The sequence below is a fragment of the Gopherus flavomarginatus genome, chromosome 14 (assembly GCF_025201925.1).
Source record: "Gopherus flavomarginatus isolate rGopFla2 chromosome 14, rGopFla2.mat.asm, whole genome shotgun sequence".
Classification (NCBI taxonomy): domain Eukaryota; kingdom Metazoa; phylum Chordata; order Testudines; family Testudinidae; genus Gopherus; species Gopherus flavomarginatus.
The window spans coordinates 1314610-1339032 of record NC_066630.1 but is presented as its reverse complement, the minus strand read 5'-3'; the positions used below and the strand labels follow the sequence as shown (position 1 = coordinate 1339032).

Genomic DNA, 24423 nt, shown 5'->3' with positions numbered 1-24423 from the left:
GTTCAAAAGCATTCGGTGGTCTGGATTTGGCTCATGGTCCACCTATTGACCACCTCGGACCTAGACCTTTAACTTTATTTGATATTTTATGGACAGCTAGCCCAGGGAGTGAAGGACTGGTTTTGATGTGTTTGCGGTAGCTTGTGTTGCTGAGGAGTAGTGCTTTGTGCCAGCTGGATTTTCCTAAGGCATGAAGGCTTCATTCTGAGGCATATTCCATTGCTGTAAGATAGCCAAGAGATGACACAGGTATGTGTGACAGAGGCTGGGTAATCCATCTCCAGGATGGGACAGAGTTTCCCAACCAACTGGACATGGTAGAAAGTTACTCACAAATGCATCTATGTGATAACTTGACATCAGTGAGGACTGATGACAGGGCCACCTTAGGTCTGTATATTTTCATTGCTGCCCTTGTTAATGTTTGTGTAGGTTGGCACAGAGCCTGATACTGGTCATTTCTGTGGTACTGGTATTCTTCCACTTGCAGAGAGAGTAAGGCCATAATCCCCTGGGGGCACTGTTGCTACTATAGGATTATCTCTTGGAATTCACTATGGTATGTTGCTGTTTTTCAACCTTTTTTCATTAGTGGCCCCCAAAAAATTTTGACTGGAGGTGCGGATCCCTTTGGAAATCTTAGACATAGTCTGTGGCCCCCCTGGGGTCCACAGCTCACAGGCTGAGAACCACTAGTGTAGGAAGTTAGTTATAAAGAAACTATGTGAAAACAGGGTATTAATCAGTCTTTGTCATTGTCACAGTTCGGGGCAGCTGCACCTGTATTCTCTCTTTGAGGTCCAGAAAGGACCAAGGTTGCTTTCTCCAGCCATCATCTCTCTTAGGCAGTGACACACATCTCTCCCTCCAGGCTGCACAGTTCCCTGCTTATGCTGTGAATTCCCCAGCAAGTCAGATAACTTGCATCTTGCTAAAAAGCTTACCAAAGATCACCTTCCCCCATCTGCACAAGGGCTCTGGTGAGTCCTTCCAGCCATTCCCTAAGAATTGGCCCAGGCCTTGGACAGAAGTCCTGTCCCTTTGCTGGATCAGAAAAAAGGCCCCGAGTCCATTTTTAAATTCAGGCCTTTTATCCAACAGTCCTGTCTGTTGGCTTCTGGCAAATCCAGTTTGAACTAGCAGATGCAGGCATCTCCAGGGGTGGTAGCTCTCGGAAGGTCTTACCACCTGAGTGAATTTGCCTAACACCTCACAATGTTCTTAGTGTTTCGATGGCCGTGGTTCCCTTCCCCCATGGAATTGCATACAATCCCTAGCCCAGATGATACATAAACTTAGTACTGTAAATCTCCCAAAGAGATTGCAGGAGACTGCCATATCTGTCATGACTGCCATGAGGGCAGGGGACTGGACTCGATGACCTCTCGAGGTCCCTTCCAGTCCTAGAGTCTATGAGTCTGAGTCACAATCACAACACTTGTAGCTTTCATTTGATTTGAGATAGTTGAAACATATGGTGAGCAAAGAAAGTTTAATCTATGTCCAAAGTATTTCCTTGAATAAAATCAGCAAGACCCAACTAGGTTATGCTCTCTCCAGTTTCCTGTGTAATTTCTGAAGCATTTTTACACTGGCCTCTTGTTGTCCGCATGTCCCAGCCTGCAAAAATCTCCTGCAACTACTCAGCCAGTAACACGATCACAAAGCAGTGTCTCCTCATACTGAATAGCTGAGTTTCTGCAGAAGATAATTTCTTTCATATGAGTACATAAAACCTACTGCAATGCTTTAAACCAGAGACTTCAGGAAACTCTCTGCTAGTGAATGCATTGGGCACCAGTCCCTCAGTAGGAGAGACAGGTTGGGTTTTTCTTTCTGCTCTGCTTTATCCTCTTCCCCTGATCAAGCAACAAACAAAAATTACCTTGTAGAGACACTTTGGGGTCAGTGAATCCACTTCAGGTTCCAGCCATACTTCCTTTCTGTCACTGCCTAGATCGTTCTCATGGCGCTGGGATCCCCATTATTTCTGAATGCAGCATACAGTTTCAAGAGCCCCATGCTGTCTGTGGTTCTCTTCCTCTGATTGTGTCTTTTTTCCACCTAAGTTAGCCTGGATAGGAGCCCAGCCTGTTACTACACTTCTCTTGTCTGTCCTGCTTGCTTTGGTGCTGCAGCAGGACGTGTCCATTTGCTGCTTGCCCTTTACCTACCCCTCTTGGCTTGGAGCTGTGAGAGCAGCTCTTTCTCATGGACTTGCATGCCACTCTTGGCACCTTTAACCGTACGGCACCACTGTTAAGAGCTGCTCCAGCTGAGCAGCCCATCTCACATGGGTACGCTAAGTCCAGTGGGCCTGTCTGCTCACTGGAGGGCGTTTGGCTGATTTCCAGTTCTAATTCCAGGTCACCTGAGGGTGTTCACAGATTGGGAAACAAGAATAATTAATGGCATGGAAAATGTCTCCTATGAAGAGATTACAGGGATCCCAATCTTTTCAAACTCAGAATCCAGCCTACAGTTTGAGGAATCCTGTTTTCTTTTCCTCTGATTGTCTTTTTTTTTTTTTTTTCACCTGCCCATTTTCTCCATTGACCATGTAGAGAAGATGACTAAGAAGGGGTATGATAAAAACATACAAAATATAAATGGTATTGAAAGGGGGCATATCCCTTCCCACTCTCATAATACAGGGACAAAGGGACGCGCAATTCAATTGAGAGGTCACAAATTTAAAATTGATGCAGAAATATTTCTTTACAACACACGTTAAGACTGTGCAACTCACTGCTACAAAATAAACTCTTGCTCTTGGTGATAACAGGATTCAAAAAAGGATCAGACAGTTATGAGTAACAAGAGCCAGGCTTGTCATAGTGAATATTTTAGGGAAATTGTGGAAGGGATATAAACCCTTGATCTTCAGGGTATAAGCCAACTTCTAACTATTGGAAGTTAGGCAGAAACTTTCCTTGGGAGCAGGTTATTCTGTAAGTGTCAACAACAAGATTTCTTGCACCTTCTTCTGAAGCAACTGATGATGGCCACTTTCGGATGCAGGATACTGGATTAGGTGGCCCTCTAGTCTGATGCATTCTGACAGTTCAGACATTCTGCTTTGGAAGAATGCCACTGCTATGCCCATTGTCTGCATTGCATGTCATTTCCAAATGTTTGCTTTGGGTTTTTGGTGGGTGGTGATATTGTAAACGGAGAGGCCTTCAGAGAGTTAAGTCTCATGGATACAGATCACAAAAACTAACCTCTTGAAGCATTCTAGGTGTGTTTCTAATGACTGCATTAAGTGTCGTACTCTGCAGACTAGCGAGGGAAGTGTGTTCGCTGTCCCCTTTGCTAGAACTGCATTGTCCACCCCTTGCTCCTCTTGTGCTCTTCCAAAACAAGCTTTTTATTTATACCTTTCTGCCTGCACGGGTCAGTCCAACCCAAAAGCAGGTAGGACAGTACTATTATAAAAACTCCACAGCAGTCTCTTAAAGGTCCTCTGAACAAAAGATGGATGCTTCTCAGAGGTTAAAGGAAGCTATTGAGGATTTGCATTGCAGGGGGAAAGACACATGCACATTTCAGTGGTAACATGGAAAATAAATAAACCAGATCTCCTCCTCCTTCTCCCTCCCTTCATTGCTGTTGCAACCACTTAGGGCATGTCTACGCTTACCATTTGAAGCAGAAAAAGTCCCTTTTTTGCTCAAAAACCATGTGTGTCGAGACTTGGCAGTGACTTTTTGTGGTGAAACTCAGGAGTTTCACCGCTAAAAGAAAACCACCTCCACAAGAGGCATACAACTGTTACTAGTGATGTGCAAGCGAAGACACATTCTTCTTGCTTACAGAGCTTTTAGCCTCCTGAGAATATCCCACAGTGCCTAGGTGACCACTCTGGCCAGCAGCTCTGGCGCCAGGTAAACAGACGTCAACCCGTCCCCTGGTAAAGCCCCAGGAACTTTGAAACTCCCCTTCCTGTTTTCTTGGCAAGTGCTCACTTGTCATCTGGCCAGGTGACAATGGCTGCTCCATGGAGCAAACAGTCCCCTGCTTGGAGCAATGCTGAGTGATCAGTGTTTGGGGGAGAGGAGGCTGTGCAAGGACCCAGATCTCCCCTCTTCCCCTCCCTTCTCACAAGACCCATCCTCAAACTGGAGCGAGCTGCACTGTGGGACAGCTTCCCTAGAGCACTGCTCTCATCCGTGATGGAAGTGCTGCTAATGTGAACACTCTCTGATGCCTGAGGAAGTGAGTGAGTACACAAACCAGCGCTTCTCTATCACCGGTGAAACTTACGGTGCAAAAACTCTGCAAGTGTAGACTTTCCCTTAGAGCTGGCCTGCTGGATTTACTCAGTAGCATCAAACTCCATTATATTAATCTCTGTTTGGACATCCGTGGTACCTTTCAGCTGAGGATCACAGAGCACTTCAGAAGCATTAACTAAGCCTCATAACACTGTAAGGTGGCAAAGGTAAGGGATCTTTAGTATTTGCTTTTCCTGCCACTGAAATGCAGTAGTGTCTAGGGTAGAGCTGGGCAACTTTTTAATAGACTTTGACAATTGAGAAGAGGAAGCTGAATAGAATGTAACCATCTGAGCTGGGACTTGGCCAGGGAGCAGGAATAATATACACTTTTATTCAGTTGCTCTGGGATTTTTCCATATAATAACTCTGATTAAAAATTAGCAGACAAGTAGAACACAAATCTGATATTTGGATTTTATTAAAACATTTGATATCTCAAAATCATGACCTGAAACATTCAAATTGGCTTGGATAGAACAGTTTTATGGGGGCTAACAATAAACCAAACAATAGTGAGGAACAGCAGTGACATGAGTTTGAATGGCATCTGGGGTACAAAGCTGGGTGGTAAGGCCAGCGTTCATTAACGTCTTTCTTAATGAGCTGAAAGGAGGAGTAAACACCATCCAGATATAGTTCATTGATGATACCAACTTGATAAGGACAGAGAAATAATTCTGAGGAACCTAGAGATACTGGGAATTTAGGCAGGAAATTACCAAATGAGATTCAACATAGAAAAATGCAGCTACTACATCTTGGGGAAAATATTCCGGAACGAGGATACTCCGAGCAAGGGAGAAATTAGAAGCAGTGATGCAGAAAGAGAACTAGGGGTGACAGTGGGCTGTGAATCAGAGATGAGTTTGCAATGTGATATGGCCGTGAAAAAGCCATTGCAATACTGCAGCAGTTCTCATACTTCATTGCACCGTGACCCCCCTTCTGACAACAACAATTACTGGGGCAGAGAGCAAGTAACCTTGGCCCAGAGCTGAAGCCCTCGGACTTCAGCCTGGGCCCCATCAAATCTAACACCAGCCCTGGTGACCACGTGATAATGGGATCACAACCCACTTCGCAGTTCTGACCCACAGTTCGAGAACACCTGTAATAGTGGCCTTCATGTCCAGAGGCTTTGTATTGGGTAGCCAAACCTGGCCCTGGATGTGGACAGGAAATAAGTCAGCATCTCATCTCCTGCTGCTTCCATTAGTTTTTCCAGCAGATGCAGCCCTTTCCCCGACAGAGCGCGTCTTTTATCTGCCACTGTTCACACCACTCAACCAATTAACCTTTCAGAGCCAGAATGCAGCCTCCATTTCCCTTCTCTGTAGTTTATAAGCTGGGTTCACCTGCAAATTCAAGGCATTTGTGAACTTGAAGTATAACAGACTTGGTTCTCACATTCTTTCTAAAAACAAAGGAAATTTCCTGACCCAAAATGTTGAGATAGTAGTTATATTATTTAATTAAACATTCTTAGAATGTTTATTTTTTTTAAAAAATAGTGGCAATCCTGGAAATTCAGAGTGAAGATTTCAGATTGCTGAGCCTATACCCAGCTAGTGTTGCCTGTCTGGCTAATTTTGTGAACTGCACTTTTGGACGTGACGTCTCATGGCGTGTGTGTCTGGATGGCAGGACTGGGAATCAATTCAGGATGGCTGTAGGGTTGCCAACTTTGCAATATTTTAAAAACAGACACTCCAGCAGGGATGCTGGGACTTCCCCTTTCTCTTCCCCCTGAGGTCCTGCTCCTGCCCTGCCCTTTCCCCTGAGGCCCTTCCCCCCCGGCCCATCACTCACTGCTTTTCCCCTCTTCCCCCACTCCCCGCATGTGTCTGGTGGGACTCACCTGCAGAGCCAGGGCTGTGAGCTGCAGCCATGTAATGTAGGTAAGAGGTGGCCCCGGCTGATGACTTGACGCCTCCCCACCTACGCTGCCCGCAGTGACCGGACTTTGGGTGTCCAGTCAGTAGATCTGACTGGACACAGTCAGGTCCCCTTTTTGACTGGATTTTCCAGTGAAAAGCTGGACACCTGGCTACCCTAGCTGGCTATCAGAGGGAATAATGCAACCTCTAAACAGAAAGCAGGTTTTGCTCTTCCCATATGAAAAGCTAACAAACAACTCTGCTTTCCTTCATCTGAGACCCCCTGTTTTTCCAAACCCTAGACTTCATCTTCCCTCATATCAGCCATTGACACTCCTCCAGTTCACCTGGTGGTTGTAGGTAAACAACCAAAATGTGCCTATTCATACTGTATAGAGTAGTATAAGGAAGCAGGATCTTTGGGCCAGGGCCTGTCTCTGGCCATCACCTCCTCCCCAATCCCAGGCTGGCTTCTTCCTGCTCCTCTCCGGCCCCAGTGAGATGAAGCTTTTTGGATTGTTGGTCTCTTGTCCTTCCTCTGTGCATTTCTTCTCTCCTCCATTTTAGGGGGAACAAGTATTAACCCCTGGGGCTGATACAGTAGAGTTGCACAAATATGGTGTTTGCATAGCTTCATCTTGGTGCTGTACATCTTAAAACATACACTTTGCTGTTGCAGTTGCCATGGAGTAGCTTTTAAAAATCATGTTCAGCGTTTTCGTCTGATGTCTACAGTGACTGTTCCTTAGTGAGGACTAGCCCTTTGGAAAGAAAGCATGATGTTTGTAAAGCTGTATCTGTTAGTGGCGAGCAAAACCTCCCTAATTTAGCTTAGTCTCAAACTTTCCAAAAACTTGACCTTTTGGCTGAGACTAAACCCATTACAAACATCACAGTGTTTGCAATAGTGAAAGCTACTGTAAGTACTGCAGATGTCAGTGCAGGAAAGCTTTCCTGTGAGGCTTTTAGTCATGTCTATTATTTGCATAGTGAAACTCTGTCGACTGCTTTGAAAATTTACCTGCTGATGTCATTTATGTAAAACATGCATCACCTGTGCCAATTTTCCAACAGTATTTTGATCTCTGGGCTCCAATGATTCAAGCTTCCCTCTTAAGCTTTGAATTGTACACAGGCTCTTGTTCGTTCTTGCTACAGTTTACGCTTATGATCAACATTTTTCCTTGTAATGTAAATTGATCAGGATTAAGGTTGTCTGCAAACAGCATAGCTGTCTCACCTGTCCTCCTAAACAGCAAAGAAGTCTTGATGGACAAAGGTAAATAGGTGATTAGAGATTTCTGCAGTAGAAGCAGGGTGGGAGAGGATGGATTGTGAGGCAGCAGGAGAGGTCTAGCGCAGGGAAGTGTAGTGCCAACTCTTTGACTTTATCGTGAGTCTTGTGAAATTTGGTTCTTTTTGAAGCTCCAACTCCTGGAATCAGGTAATTACACTAGAATTCCGTTTTCATTAAAAAAAATCAGCAAATTCCTGGCCCTCCTGGTTGCAGAGAGAAGCTTGAAAATCCAGTCAGTGTGCCCCCTAAAGGCTCAGAAGGCAAATGAAAAGACGACAAACCAAACATGTCCTGTTTTCGGCAGTTAAATGAATTTCAAGCCAATAACGATTTTTGGGGTTTGACTTGGATATTTTTGAAGGCTTGGGGCTGGTGATACTGAATAAAGGGGGACACTGAGTGCTCACGTCATTCCACTCCCATTCCTGTTTATCTCTGCAGTGGTATTCACACACACAAATAACGAATGACAGTTAACAGGGGAGAGGATTGAGAGGACGACAACTGCCGGGGTGGAACATCCTGAAACGTGCTTAGTATCCTATGTCCCCTTTTTCAGTTTGTCTTTGGATTTTTTAAAAGTGAAAGATGTTGACCAAAAGAAGTAAGTCTTGAGGTTTAAGAGCAACACTCACCAGAACAGTTTTGATCCACATACGTGGGACACTAGGAGACGTACCATTGACTGTGACTGTTGGCTCGTTATTGAATTTGCTAATGACAGTAGCATGCCACTACATTCATCTGCCTCAGTATTGGAGCATGTGCTTGTGAGAAACATTCTGTGGAGGCTGTTCAGACTTGAGGGGATTGGAAAGCTCTTCGGAGTTGTGTTCTTAGGAAGGAATTGCTCCGGTATGGTTGCCAGTCCTGTAGTGGAATAGTGTGGGAAAGGAGAAGACCATGGCTGCAAGCAGGATGCCAAGTGAACTGAGCCCCATCACTACAACTGTCTTTTTGTCACGTGTTTCTACAGTGCCTAGCCCAAAGGGTTCTGGTCTGGGAGTAGGGACCCAAGCTGCTACCACAAGACAAACAATAATTTGCCAGATAGAAACTGGCACCTTCAGCCACCCGGTTTTACTCCGTTCATGTCTCCTCTCGTTGTTTGTTTGACTCTTCGCCCTAGGACAGCAGTGTTTTCTTCCTTTTGATCCATGACTTTCAGAGGAGGAAGTGGCTGGTGCGAAAAGCTGAGCAAAGAGGCTTTCCAGGGACTTGCTAAAGAAAGTGGGAGGGGTCCTGGTGATACTTGTACGAATGTAATGAGCATGCAGAGTCTTTTGCTACCTGACTCTTCTATGATGAATGATTAATTCATGTTCTCAGGCCAACTGCGCAATTCAGCCAAGGAGAGGAAAAAGTCCAAGTTAAACCTGATTTGGCCACATCTTGTTTTTTGTTAATCTATGCTGTTGTATGTCCGTCTGTCCCTGGAGAGTGTGGGGGGCTTGCTGCTCACTGAAGCCTGCATAAACAATGTCCTTGTTAAGAGCTGATCGGTTTAGGAAGGCCATGTGAAGAAGCCAGCCTGCCAAAGACGGTGAAAACTGGTGCTGTTGCCTCCCTCTGGGCCTTAGCCCCTCCTCATTAAGCTGTTCCGGGCTATTGATTGGGAGCTTGTGTTTGGAAGAGTCTTACTTACTCCATGCATTATCTTGACAGATTGATCAGACCTGATTGAGAACCTCTTAAAGGAACGAACAGCTGTAATGGGAAAGTTGGACTCTGTCATCCGTTAGGATGATTCTGGGAGTGAGAAGAACAAGGCTGACATCTTGGAGCAATTGTATTTACAATTAACATGGCTGAAAACGATTGCCTCTATTGATCCCCCCTTCCTGCAATTACAGCCCCATTGTTTACATTCCAGCACTTCGGTTATAAAAAGGAAATTCAATAATTATTGCATTATTTAAAGTTAAAGTGCCACAGAGTTTGCTGGCTACGCTTGCTGGTTGATTTAACGTTCAGTAAAATCCATGTTGAGCTCTCCATCTTTAGGCTGAACAATATTGGCTTTTAATGAGACTTAAAGGGGTGGGGGAGCAAAACCCAGTCTGCTAGGTGTTTGTCTGGGTGGTTTATGGGGGAAACTCAAAAGCACTTCAGAGTAGCCAAAGGTATTGTCCTTCCCTCTTCACCACAAGGAACAACCTCCTGGCCACCAGAGAGAGCATGTCTGGGCCAGCCACCTTTCATCTTGCTCTAAACCCCAACGGGGACATCTTCCCTCCCTTGTTTCCCTCTACTGGCATAGGTGGGGCACACAGGGGAGATTGAAGGGTCAAGGGGATTATTGATAGACCAGTAATGAGGTAGAATGAAAAGCTTGTCTCCAGAGTATGAAAAGACTGTGATGGGTCTTATCCTTTCTGGGTAAGACGGCTTGCTTTTTCCAACAGTCTGATCCAGGACTCGATTAATAAATAACTAAAGGAGAGTAAAGTAATTAATGCAAATAAACATGGGTTTATGGAAAATAGATCCTGTCAGACTAATTTGATATCTCTTTGAGATTACAAATTTGGTTGATAAAAGTAATATATTGACATATTATGCTTAGATTTCTTAAGGTATTTGACTTGGTACCGCACAACATTTTGTTTAAAAACTGAAATGATGTAAAATTACCGTGGCACACATTAAATGGATTAAAAACTAGCCACCGGGTAGGTCTCAAAATGTAACTGTAAAAGGAAAATTGTCATCAAATGGGTCTGTTTCCAATGGAGTCTTGCAGGGATCTGTTCTTGGCCCTACACTATTTAACATTTTTATCAATGACCTGGAAGAAAACATGAAATCATCACTGATAAAGTTTGCAGATGACATACAAACTGGAGGAGTGATAAATAATGAAGAGGACAGATTACTGGTTCAGAGCGATTTCAATTGTTTGGTAAACCAGGCACAAAGAAATAATATGTATCTAAATGTAAATATATACATCTAGAAACAAAGAATGTAGGCTATACTAACGAGCTGGGGGACACTACCCTGGGAAGCAGCGACTGAAAATGATTTGGGGGTCAGTTGAACATGAGCTCCCAGTATGACTCTATGGCCAAAAGAGCTAATGTGATCCTAGGTGCAGAAACAGGAATCTCAGGGAGGAGAGGAGAGGTACTGGTATGACCTCTGCTGGAATTCTGTGTCCAGTTCTGGCACCCACAATTCAAGAAGGATGTTGATAAATTGTAGAGGGCTCTGAAAAGAGCCATGAGAGTGATCAGAGGATTAGAAAACCTGCCTTATAGCGATAGCCTCGGAACTCTGTCTATTTATCTTAACAAAGAGAAGGCTAAGAGGTGACTTGAGTAGAGTCTAAACGTATCTACGTGGGGAACAAATGGGCATTTCAGTCTAGCAGAGCAATGTATAACATGATCCAAGGACTGGAAGCTGAAGCTAGACAAATTCGTATGAAACAAGGTGTAAATTTCTACCAGTGAGAGTAATTAACCACTGGAATAATTTACTGAGTGTCATGGTGGATTCTCCATCGCAGGCAGTTTTAAAATCGTGATCAGACGTTTTTCTAAAAGATTTGCTCTAGGTGTCATTTTGGGGGGAGTTCTCTGGCCTGTGTTTTACAGGACATCAGACTAGATGATCTTAATGGTCCTTTCTGGCCTTGAAATCGTCTATGCAGCATTACCTTCAAGGAGACAGATAACATGATGGCAGATTCGAAGACCTAAGACCCTGCACAGAGACATAGGGCCCTTGTCAGTGGTGCTGCTGTCAGGTGTTTGACACGTGCATGAAGGTGCACTATAATTACTGCTGAGTCATACTGTTAATTGGGTTCAGTTATTGCCAAGTAGGATTTAAGAATGGGAGCATTCTCTTTAGTTGGAAAAGAAAGTGAGGACCTGTGGAGAGAACCTTGGAAACAACATGTTGCGCCCTTGTGATATTTGATGTTTTTCTTAATGTCCCAGCTGCGGGGCCTGTGATCACATCAAAATCTCAGCTTTATTTTATTTGGGAGGGGGAGCCTATGTTTCTAGCACTTAGAGTTGTGTAGAAAAATGTAGACAACATGAACCTTAAAGGCTCAAAAGGCAAATAAAGACCTAAATTTGTTTTTAAGAACCTCATGGTTTGTTCATTGATTGGGATTGGCAGTACTAGGAAATCTTGTGTTTAGGGAGAAAATTTTAGGGTGAAGACTGTGATGTCTGGTTAGAAAAATGACCAGTGAACCCAAACTGCAGACAGTTGTGCGACAAAAGGGCTGGACTTCATACAGTGTGTGCAAACTGTTCAGAGCAAGGTGGGAATTCCTGCTTGGAGGCATGTATAAAGGCAAGGACATGGAGGGCTTTCAAGATGAGGGTGTGGAGATGACTTCTTCGCAAGCAGTACACAACTGAAGGACATGCGAGGAGTCTAGAGACAGTGAAGGTTCTTCTTTTGAACGTGCTGCAGTGAAAATAAATTATTCCTTGTTCCTGCAGACATCGGGACAGGCATGCCCAGCAAGGGGCTGGTGGTGAGCAGGTCCACCTCATTTCAGCAGCCAGGCAGCATGTGTTCTCACTGTACTTAGTTTCACCGGCTTCTCAGATGGCTCCAGGAAATTCCAGCAGGGACTGCAGGTGTGAAAGGGAGAGTAAGATGAATTGAGCCAGCTCTGATTTTTATGGAGTACTTGGAACAGGTCAGCATCAGACAGCTGCTTCCACATGACTTTCATTAAGGATCCAAATTCTTGTGTACAAGGATTGTATGATTTATCTAGTGCATCTTATGGCTCTGTGGGCCCTGATCCCTTCCCTTAGTCACAGTATTCTGCATACATGGGTCCTAGCCTCAGACTCTTGGGATCAATATTTTGGCATCTTATCTAGATTTATAGATTATAAGGCCAGAAGGAACCACTGTGATCATCTAGGCTGACCTCCTGTATAACACAGACCAGAGAACTCCCCTGAATTAATTCCTCTTTGAACTCAAGCGGATCTCTTAGAAAAATCTCCAGTCTTGATTTTAAGATTGCCAGTAATGGAGATTCTGCCATGACCCTTGGTAAATCGTTCCACTGGTTGGTTAATCTCGCTGTTAAAAATGTGCAGTTTATTTCTACTTTGAATTGGTCTAGCTTCAACTTCCAGCCATTGGGTTGTGTTCCACCTCATTCTGTGTGATTGAAGAGCTCTCTAATATCAATTTTTGTTCTCAGTGTAGGGTGTATATAAACTGTGATCGAGTCACCCCTTAACCTTCTCTTTTTTAAGCTGAAACAGTTGAGCTCCTTGAGTCTGTCGTCAGAAGGCAGGTTTTCCAATCCGTAATCATTCCTGTGGCTATTCTCTGAACCTGCTCCAATTTATCATCATCCTCTAGCTTCGCTGGAGTTCCTCGTCGCATACAGAGTTACAGCCTGACGGTAAAAATGGAATCCTTGTGGGCATGTGAAGTGCTTTCCACATAACCCCAGTGTCAGGAATTTATATCTATGGTATCCAGTGTGCCCCAAACTCGGGGGCACACACCCCTAGGGGGCCACAGAGGAATATTTGGGGGAGCATGTGGCAGGGCTAGGGCGAACTCCCACACGGGGTGGGGAGGGAATACCACACTTCCAGCCCTGCCCGCAGATCAGCTCCGCCCTCATTCCCTCTCTGCCCCCTGCCCAGCTCCACCTTCAGCCCAGGCTCCGCTGCTGATGAAGCCTTGGCTGTGCGGTAATGGAGGGGGGCGTGGACAGATTCCCTTACTGGTAAGGGGGAAGCAACTAGAAAAATTTGTGCACCACTGCAATGGACAGACTGAATTCAGAGGGCCACGCTCTGTTCCACTGCTCTTGTGTGACCCTGTATTATTACATTCAAGTCCAGGGAGAGACTGCCCCTTTGTCATTAGTGTAACAGTGCCATCCTGTTCCCAAGGCTTGTTCCTGAACCGTCACCAGTCTGCAGTTGGAGGTAATGAGGCTGGCATGTGCTGTCCACCAAGGCCTTGCTCACACAGCTGCCAGTGGGCCAGCACGTGTACAAGGGCTTTTGAAGAAGTCTGGATTCTCAGTTTTCTGTTTTGTCCCCTCTTGGGGAGAGGCAAGTGCTAAATGGGACATATCTGTCCAGATACGAGCGTCTTGGAGGCATGGCAGACGCTGGTATTTTGTGCCTGCATTTGGTTCCTGCTCGCCTTCCTCTTGCAGCCATGTTTGGTAATTCTTTTAACATCTCTCTTTTTTAACTGACATTTACCAGTCCATCAATTACAGTGCCTCCCATGCTGGAAGGAAGGCTGCATGAGAAGAGAGGTGCAAGCCTCTGCTCTTTAACATGACTCCTTTCTTTCACAAGACCTCCTTAGAGGAAAACGTGTATCTCCTAGCTCTAAAAGAAGAGACTAAAGACCCCTCTTTGGGCACTGATCTTCAGTACACTGGGGAAAGTACTGCATAATGTTCAGTCAGCTATCATTCTTGGTACGAAATAAGTCCCATCAATTTGTAATGCTAATGTACGGCAATGAACTCGCAGCCAGTGTTAGTAGTGTAGAGTGATTGAAGAAAAATCAACAGTGGAGGGATGTGGGGGGAGAGGGAGCCTTCTAGTTATTTATGTTGAGCGTAAGTGGGACGTGGTTTTGTGGGTATTGCAACATATAACCCTGGCAGAGTAGAGTAGGCATGTTTAAAATGATCCCTTTGCAGCAGGTTCCCCCGGTTCACCTGATCCCTGTGGGCTCCTGCAGACTGCCTACGCCGTCATCTCTAGGAGAGTGGAGGCATGAAACAAGAACTGAAAGCAAACCAGCTCTCTTGGACTGAGCACAGGAGGCGGCAGCGGAGGTGGGAGTTCTCTCCCTCCCCAGGGTCCCCTTCATGGGATCTGAGCAGCACTAGGGGAGAGAGGGAGGGAGGTTTTGCCAATTCTACTGCCTCCCAAGCCTCCAGCTATCCATCTTCCCTTTCTCTTTTTGTGGGACTCAGGAGGGAGAGTCCCAGTTCTGTGGCCCCTGGAAAGGCAACAAGAGAGGAGCCACACTACTATGTACCTCCTGGCTCTGCAGGCGAGGAGCCCTGATCCTTGGTACTTGTAACGGGTTAGAGAAGTGAGGCTGCCTTTTTGTGGAGCTTGAGAGACTGGCTGCACCAGGACTCTTCCGTAGGGTGGTGGGTGGGAACCTGTTAGCAGACTGAGGGGGCAGAATATTCCCACCATTGACCCTCTAAGGTTTGTTAGAGTTGGAGCTCCAATCTTATGGGGTCCCTGGGATCTACCGTAGCTGCACTCCTCTCCAGCAGACCATAAGATCTTCTAAAATAAAAAACGGGGAGAAGTTCCCCTGAGGTAAAGTGAAGGTTGCAGGCACAGTCTATTGTGTGTTTCTAAAAAATAACCATTACGAAGCAGGCAATTCAGAGTGAATGTTGCACTTCCACAACAGGCTAGAGTTACGCTTTACATAGGCACCAAACCTTTGACTTGGACACAGTGAAGATGGCTCAGAGATTTTAGGCAGAAGAGAGCATTTCGTTCCACTGCACTGTCACTGGGAAATGGGAGTCTAGTGTCTTAATGCTACAGTAGGAATTGGCTTCCTGCACAGTATTAGTAATAAACTTGCTGTACACGTTCAAAAGAACACTTTCAAATTCAAAGCAGCAAAGAGTCCTGTGGCACCTTATAGACTAACAGACGTAAATTCAAAGCAGACCTGCTAAGCTCAAGTTAGCAGTTCAAGAATTGTGTGTTAATTAACAAATTAAAGATAATTATGTGGGTAAGGTGTCCTGCATTATTAATGCTATTTTTTTAAAGCGTTGTATACACGTGCCTGGAGAAGTTTAGCTAGTTTCTGTCTTGATGCATTTTGCAGTAGTGTCTAGAGGCCCCAGTTGAGATCAGGGCCATATTCTCTAGGTGCTGTACAGAGTAAGAGAGAGAGGGAGAGTCTCTGCCCCAAAGAGCTTGCAGTCTGACTGCAAAAGAAGAAAAGGGGGGTGGGGTTTGTTAGGAGGGGATTAAATGGAAAGACAGAGAAGGGGCCCCGCATTGAAGTGATGGAGGTGAGAAGAAAAGGGGAAGGGAAGGAAGGAGAAATGAAGTATAGTGTTTAAAAATTACATTGGCCACAGTAATAGGCTGGGAATGTTTATTATGCTGGTACTTATCAGAACAGAATCCCAGACACAACCTTCCAGGACAGATGTTTCTGAACAAGAATTGGAAAGTTAGTCCACCAATCCGATTGTCAATTTCACTATCACTCTCTTAACTGATTTATTTCACTTAGAGGGCAACTGAGCAGATTGATTGATTTAAGATGAACTGAAAAAATAACATTATGCAACACTTTCTGAATCAGTCTGAGAAAGTACAGAGTTACAATGTAGGCTGTCTAGTTATTTGAGTGTGAGTCTGGTTTACTGTGGAAGTAACTCTACGTCCTGGGTTTCTAAATGTCTTGTGGTTGCTTCTTTTAAACACTAACCTTATTGAAAGCTAATAGGCAGACACAATAGTTGATGCCAATATCTTTACTATAATGTAGTATTTTGATCTAACACGTAACATTTGACATATGATTTTGTCATTCTGACTTCCATCCTCCAAATGAGACAACAGGGTAGGTTCCTCCATAGTCTAACTTTCTGATACAAAGTTTGTGTAAGGAAAACCACCTTACTTGCATCTATTTCTTGCTACTTTTTGCTCTCTTGCTTGTATGTTTGTGGGAATAAAATAGAGAACCTAGTTTCTCAGAGGCAAATCTCTTGAGTTTTTTGATTAGCTTTTCTTCATCTACTAAAGAGCTAGTAATGTGCAGGACTTGTTCTGTGGCAAGGTACTAGAGATGGTAACATACAGGGGTATTTCCTCCAGGGCTTCAGAAATGTTCTAGTGTTGGAATACAACCAGCTACATACTGAGACACACTTTTGGCATTGTAATCCTTCCCCAACTGCCCTCTTCCACAGGAGCAGCAGATAGCTTTGCATTGAGATACTAGATGTTTCTTCATTGAAGGACTGGGCAGGATTCTTTTTGATTTTTGTGTGTAAGAGTAGGTGTTGTGAGCTGCATGTGTTGCTGTGGTTAGTGTGTGTACAGTAACAGGCCTTATTCCCCTGGGAAGCTTCACTTGTGACCCTTATGGTTTCTATCAGAATGTACTTCTGTCTGTTTCTACTTTAAAGTGGAGCTTTGACTAAATCTAATCAATATTTTGCATTCCATGCATGAAGAACCAGATGTTAGAAGTTTCCTATTGTTGGAAGGCGAGGTGGGAGGGCGGGGGTGAACAGCCCCTCCAGATTTACTGAAATCGATGTTCTCTGAATGAAGTTGGTTAGTTTTCTTTAGGAACAATTATCAGAGGGGTAGCCGTGTTAGTCTGGATCTGTAAAAGCAGCAAAGAATCCTGTGGCACCTTATAGACTAACAGACGTTTTGGAGCATGAGCTTTCGTGGGTGATGCATCTGAAGAAGTGGATATTCACCCACGAAAGCTCATGCTCCAAAATGTCTGTTAGTCTATAAGGTGCCACAGGATTCTTTGCTGCTTTTAGGAACAATATATTCTTTTGATTTTTTTTTCCAAGATGAATTATCGTCTAATGAAAGTTCTTGTTTAGTCTTTTGAATTTGTGCTTTGTGTAAGGGAAAATTCTCATCGGGGAAAAGCTTTACTACATGATGGACCATTAACTGTACTTATCTATCTGTGTTTCAGCATTTTCAGTAACGCTCCAGCTAAAAATTGCAGGTGTGTGACTTTCACCCACTTCTCTCCTCTAGTGTAATCCTGCAGTAAAATCACAGTACTGACCTCTGTCGGTTCCATGGCAGACTGATGTAGGTCACACAGGATTTTGATTTCCCTACGGGATGTAGCAGCAAGTGAAGCTGGCCTGAGAGGGCAGGGTCTCTGACTACAACTCACATCCTTAGAACGGAAGCACAGGGAACACCGCAAATGAGCCACATTTGTTAAGTTGTTTAAAATTTATTTTCCCCAGGATGTAAGCCCCCTTCCCTTCCCCCCCTCCCACTTCAATCAAAGCCATGTCCATAATACTTCTCTGGAACCTTGCATAGTGGTAACAATGATCTTGCAACATTCCCAGTTAGGAAATACCTTATGAAAGGCTAGGAAGAAAATCCCCCAATGTCAGGTTATTCTGGAATTGCCTTCTTGGGGTTTTTTGCACCGTTTCGAAGCAGCTGGTACTTGTTGCAGTTGGAGACAGGAAACTGGGCTAGATGGACCAGGTTAGCAATTGCTACATCTGTCTCTTTTCATTCAGGGTCTTAGAATTTGAAATTTGTGCCACCAAGACTTAGAAGGTGTCTGCACTCAAGGGAGCAAAGACTTTTCTTGTAGCCCCATTGAGCAAGAAATCTAGGGCTGGTGGTAGGAGTGTGTTGCAGAAATCTGAGCTGGGCAGGACAAGGCACTGGGCTGGTTGAGCTGGGCAGGACACTGTCAAATCACTACTCCCTTGCGTCATCTTTTGTTTTGTATATCTGAAGCAATTGCTCTTTCTATGGCTATAGCGTAGGCTAAGTTAATGCACGAAGACAGTAGAGATGAGAGCAGAGGTAGGAAGAATAAAATGCCCATGAGAGAGCGAGCTTGGGAAAGTTTCTTTGAGGGCACCAGAGGGATTGGTGCCTTGGTGGATTCTTCAGATATTACAGTGAATTTAATTAAATACATTGTGATCCCAAATGAGACTATTCTAATTAGCTGGATCAGGAATAAATTTATTCTCTTCGCCTACCCCTTCTGGTCAAAAGCAGCAGCTGTAGCTCCTATTCAGTTTTAAGCATGTCCTTGGCTTGGAAAGATTGTTTATCTCTTCGGAACCCTACTACAGATCCCTGTCATCCAGACATAAAGAGCCAGGTAATGTGTGTCTTTAGCAGGACATCTGTCCCCAGCCATCGCTGGCAGGTGCAACGAGACAGCTGTCTGAAGTCTAGGGTAACCGCTCCTCATATAGGTAATGCTTTTTGGTGAGAATGCAGCCCAAGATTAGTTGATGTAAATTTCCCCCAAGTAGAACAAATGGGGAAGAAGGCTTTCCTGGGCTGCTATAGATGGTGAGGAGCGGTTTGTTGTGAGGCCGTGTGCTAGGAATGGACACTTTCAAGCTCATGGTGCAGGACAATACTGGAGAGGACTTGGGTTATTGCTGAATTGCAGGTTATCGCAGGTACGGGCGGTAATCCCAACATGGCTTGGCCTCGGAATTCTTCCTTGACCTTTGACCTTGTGTCCCTGCTTCACCTCAGCAGGCAGGAACAAAATGCCATGGGAATGGGGAATGCTAGTGCAGAATATATGGGAAAAGTACCAACTCTATCCAAAAATGAGAGAGCAAAGCGAGGTTGTGCTACGGCCCTCTGCATAGCTGAGAGGGTGAATTCTTGCCTGTGTCTTTCTCTAAGAATTCTTTGTTGCAGCCTTTGGATTTCACAGCAATGTGGTAAATAACATTTATCCCTTTCCCCAGTGTCCTGGGGACTCTGTGTTTGAGAACTGACAGGTTTCATTTGCTGATCAAGGGGGGGAAACTGTCCTCCACTGGCAATGGCTGGCTTGGCTATGAGATCTGTGTTTGGGAGGGGGATGCTGTTCTGTAGCTTGCTCTGAATTACTTGAAAAGGAGGGTGTTGCTAGTGCACTTACTCTCTGGCCATTAGGTTTGGATGTCTGTCCCTACCTACGTCCAGCTCTACCAGGTCATGCTATATCTTTCGTCCATTTCCAAGGGAATGGAACCTGAGGTGGTAGGCATTAAACCTTCTCTTTACAAACAAAAAACCCTGGGATGCACATACTCAGCAACTCCGCTCTCATGGGCTCTTTCCAAGGTCCCTTGGAATTCATTCACTGCAATCAAGGGCTGCTTCTGTTTTCGTCTTCTAAGTTTTAGTTGAGCATTTATCAGATGTAATTCTGTCTGTTGGACATAAGATCAGAGTTCCCTCTCTGATTTCCTCCCTGGAACAGCTTTATTGGGAGAGACTCTTGCAAATTCCACACTTGGTTGTGAACAGTTTTTAATGTTGGATTGGTCATTTTCTTTCAGTGAAAAGGCTTGATCTTCGTTGCTGCTGCTATACTGTTCCACCACATGCTTATCTCCCTGAAGACTTTTCAGGGAAGCAAAGAGTGGGAAGTTCTGTTTTAATATCCACAAGTGCAAGGAGACACGGATTTCAACTTTCTCCATCATTTACCGCTTTTTCCCCTCATCTTCTCCTCTCCCTCTCTTGGGACAGCCCCAGTCCGTAACATCTGTAGCCTCCTGCAAGACTTCAGTGCCTTTCAGTGATCAGTTGTGGGAGAGGAGCACTGAAGCACGATGCACATGGGGGGCCCCCCATCAGCCTGAAAGGTTGTGTGGTCATGTCAAATCCCCTGTGTAGCCAGGCCTCCAAGTGAGGGACACGGCAGAGGAGGGATGGAGGGACTCGGTATCTGCAGGGATGTGTGTGATAGTGGGCTCACTTCTTTCACATGTATGATGCTCAGCTCCAGGACTTAGTACTTCCGCTTCTGATAGTGGACAGCCACGAGTAGTGAGTTATTGATGGTTTGTGGGGGACTTCGGATCACAAATGAAGGTTGACCCTTATGATCAGTTATAATCGCGGGGTCTGCAGAGATGATTTTCGGTGGGATTCAGTGGCTGAGGAATCAAGAGTTTGTTCTGTGCTGCCCTGACCACTGAAACATCATCTCACTGCAGTGCAAATAGTAGCCCTTCTCTTGGTTCAGATCCACCCTTCAAATGCCCTTTTCCACCAGGCCTGTGAAAGATAAACCTTGAGAGAGGTACAGCAACAGACGCAGTCATTTTAAAAAAGAAACTCTGGAGTTCTTGATGGCCCTTTTGGTCCTCTAGTGCAGTTTGGAGCTGAAGTGTTTTATCTGTACTGTTAGATTACAGTCTCCTGGGGTCAGTGACTGTGTGTTTTATACAGTGCTGAGCATTAATTAAAAAAACAAAACAAACAGTCCTATGCCCACTTGTATCGCTCCTCTGCCCAAAGTCGGCCCAGCCTTGCTCTAATTGCCATTGCTGTCAATCCATAGAACAGTGCCAGGAAATCCCCATTCATGGTACCTTCTTAGTACTCTCCACAAAGGAAATTCTTGCTCTTGTTCTTGTTCAAGGTGTGTTCCTGCTCCCGAGTTTCCAAGAAGTCTTTCTGCAGCTTGAATTGCAGCAGCCCATATAGGCTGGGGATGGGTCATTTTCTAACTCCGTCGCTCATGTCTCTGCTTTGTTCTTCACAGCACCTTCAGCATCATGAGAGCGGGGTTGAGGGCGAAAGCTGCTATTATCACTGTGCCCTCTGTAACTATTCCACCAAGGCCAAGCTGAACCTTATCCAGCATGTGCGCTCCATGAAACATCAGCGTAGTGAGAGCCTGCGCAAACTGCAGCACCTTCAGAAGGGCCTCCCTGAGGAAGAGGAAGACTTAGGTCAGATCTTCACCATCCGCAAGTGTCCAGCTGCTGATGCCGGTGAGTGGCATTTCTTAGCTATGGCTATTGACTGGTGTATGTTCTGATATTTGATTTGGAGAGTTAAAGAGTTTGTAGAATTTCTCAGCCAGCTTCAGAATTTCCTTGTCATGGTCTCTCTTCCTCTTTCAAGGTGATAGTTAGTTAGTATTTATTACAGTAGCCTTACAAGCCCCAGTCAGGCTCAGAGGCCCACTGTGCTGGGTGCTGTACCAACGCGCCAGAAAACGTAATCCCTGCCTCAAAGAGCTTACAGTGTTGGGCCCCGACCCTGTGAAGACTTGAACACGTTTAATTTCATATGTGTGAATTGTCCCATGGGCTTCAGTAGGACTAATTGCATGTGTGAAGTTAAGTACACGCGTAAGTCTTTTCAGACTGGGACCTAAAATAGCTAGGGACATAAGAGGATGAGGGATAAAAATCAAATTCAGTCAACTTTCATAGGTGGATATTTTCCTTTCTTTCAGATAATTATCAATAGGGCCCTACCGAATTTACAGTCCATTTTGGTCAGTTTCACAGTCATAGGATTTTAAAAATTACAAATTTCATGATTTCAGCTTTTTAAATCTGAAACGTCAGTGTGCTTTATTTGTTGGGATTCTAATCCAAAAAGGAATTGTGGGGTCGTCACAAGGTTATTGTAGGAGGTGTAGTGGTACTGCTGCTCTTTCTTCTGCACTGCTACTGGCAACGGCGCTGCCTTCAGAACTGGACAGCTGGAGAGCAGTGGCTGCTGGTAAGGAGCCCAGCTCTGACGGCAGAGCCGCCGGCAGCAGCAATGCAGAAGTAAGAATGGCCTGGTATGGTATGTCCACCCTTACTTCTGCACTGCTGCTGGCGGAGCACTGCCTTCAGAGCTGGACACCTGGCCAACAGCCACCACTCTCTGGGTGCCCAGCTCTGAAGACAGGACAGAAGTAAGGGTGGCAATACCACAACCCCCCTAAAATAACCTTGCAACCCCCCCTTAACTCCCTTTTGGGTCAGGACCCCCAGTTTGAGAAACGCTGGTCTCCTCCATGAAATCTGTATAATATAGGGTAAAAGCACACAAAAGATCAGAATTCACAGCGGGAGACCAGATTTCACGGTCTGTGATGCATTTTTCTTGGCCGATTATAAATAAGGGTCAGCTATGCCATGTGCCCCTCACATCCTCATTCACTGATTGATTTCCTCTGGGTATTGCAGCAGAGGTGGCTCTTGAGGACGGGTTTGGAGGAGGAGAGGATAGTGGCCTACAGACTGGTTCTGAAGGAATGTTCCATGTGTAAGGGGCAGTGTGGAAGCAGGCACAGTGATGTTCATGTGAGACACTGGCAGGGAGCTGGAGGAGGGGTTCAACAGGGTGCATAATTAGGGATGGCAAGAGAACAGGAAGGTCTGTTTCACAAAAGTTTGTTGAGGTTTGGACATTTTGTGTTCTGGATTGGAATGAAACCAAGACCTTGCAAAACTGTGTGCGGGGCCCTTAACATCCCAGAATAGCCAATAGTCAGGACACTCACCTGTATTATGGGACACACAGGTTCACATCCATGTACTGCCTGATTCAGAGCAGGGTCCTGGGGGGTTTCCTACGTCCCAAGTGAGTGCCTGGGCCACTGGACGACTGGCTGTTTCTCTCTCTCTCTGCTTTTGACCAAAAATTCCATCCTGGGCCTCAAAAACCTTCCTGATGAAAGTTTTTTGTTTTTGACTAAGTAGCATTTTCTGGTTTGTTTGTTTTGTTTTGTTTACATATTTGTGGAAAGAGCCCTGACCAGTCCTATCATAGGGACTGATCTCAGGGTGCAGTCATCAAGACAGGGTAAACATCTGGATGAATGCTTACATTGTGTGGATAGAAAAAAAATGCACATCTTAGAAATGTGTTGGTGGACGAAGGGTTTGGTGGTTGCTGATATACATGTTGACCAAAGAGAAACTAAAATGCTTGAAAACACCTGAATAAGCAGAACAAAAGATCTCAAATCACTAAGAGTTAAATCTGGTTTTATAACCCAAATAACTAGTCTGCAGGCTCAGGGGTTCTGTGGGGGCTGAGAGGAGGGAATCAAGCTCCTCGCAGTTCACAATAGCAGTGAAAATATACTGTGGCTGCCAGCCCACCGCTGGGGCTACAATAGACGCTGCAGCTCCTTGGCTTTGTTTTTGTGGGTGAGAGGAGATTGCTGAAGGCGATCTCGTGCTCTACCAGAGAAGACCTTTCAGTTTCCCAGTACAATGTATTGACTTGTAATATACAACTCTGTGTATTTTGTAGCACATGTGAGTTTGTTAAACGTGAAATGCAAAAGAGAAAAAGAATGACTTGGGTCCTTTATGCTATGTAAAGAAGGGTTGAAAGGCTTTTTAAAAGAAACACATTTTCTTTTTCTTTTACTTTTACTTTAGAAGTTCAGGACTTACCTGTTTTTCCTGGAAAACTTTATGAATGAATGGAGAACTGTCAGGATTATGACATCACAGTGGGGTGACCAGAAGTCCTGATTTAAAGGGACAGTCCTGTTCTTTGGGTCTTTTTCTTATATAGGCTCCTATTACCCCCCACCCACATCTCGATTTTTCACATTTGCTGTCTGATCACACTATATCACAGGTACTGAGGAAGTGGAACCTGAGTAGCTGAGAGGGAAAGGGAATTTTGGAGAGTTTTTAAATTTGTATTTTTTTCAACACTTATTTAACAAGAAGTCTTATAAACATTGGGGAAAATCTCCCTTTGTTAAAGATTCAACAATCATAGCTAGTCTAACCCCCTGCCAAGATGCAGGATTTGTTGTATCTAAACCATCCAACAAAGATTGCTATCCAGCCTCCTTTTGAAAACCTCCAGTGAAGGCTCTTCCGTGACCTCTAGGCAGCCTGTTCCATTGGCCTACTGTTCTTACAGTTAGGAAGGTTTTCGTGAGATTTAATCTAAATCTGCTCTGCTGTAGTTTGAACCCACTGCCTCTTATCTTACCCTCTGTGGCAAGAGAGAACAATTTTTCTCCATCTTTTTTATGGCAGCCTTTCAAATATTTGAAGACTACTGTCGTGTCTCCCTCCCACCCCCACCCCCCGGTCCTCTTTTCCAAACTCAACATACCCAATTCCCTCAGCCTTTGCTCATATGGCTGCATTCCATCCCTTTGATCATCTTTGTCACTCACATCTGGCTCCTTTCTGGTTTGTCACCGTCCTTTCTATACATTGATGATCAAAATTGGACAGAGTACTCCAGCTGAAACCTAACTAACGCTGCTAGAGCCGTAATATCATCTCCCAGGACTTGCATGCTGTGCCTCTGTTAATGAAATCTAAATTTTTTTTTTTTTGCAAGAGCATCACACTGTTGTCTCGTATGATACACCACAACTCCCAGATCCTTCTCAGCAGTGCTGCTGCCAACCCAGTTATTCCCCATTCTGTATTTGTACACTGGGTTTTTATTCCCTAAGTGTAGCA

General features: G+C 44.8%; 1 protein-coding gene across 7 annotated transcripts in view; it reads left to right on the top strand.

The window, feature by feature from the left end:
• ZFHX3 (zinc finger homeobox 3) overlaps positions 1–24423 on the top strand; it is a 301533-nt gene that overhangs the window by 146761 nt on the left and 130349 nt on the right. For all 7 annotated transcript variants that reach the window (XM_050922216.1, XM_050922217.1, XM_050922213.1 and 4 more), the window contains one exon: positions 20733–20964. In XM_050922216.1, the coding sequence (XP_050778173.1) occupies positions 20733–20964 (232 nt within the window). The remainder of the gene's footprint in view (positions 1–20732; positions 20965–24423) is intronic.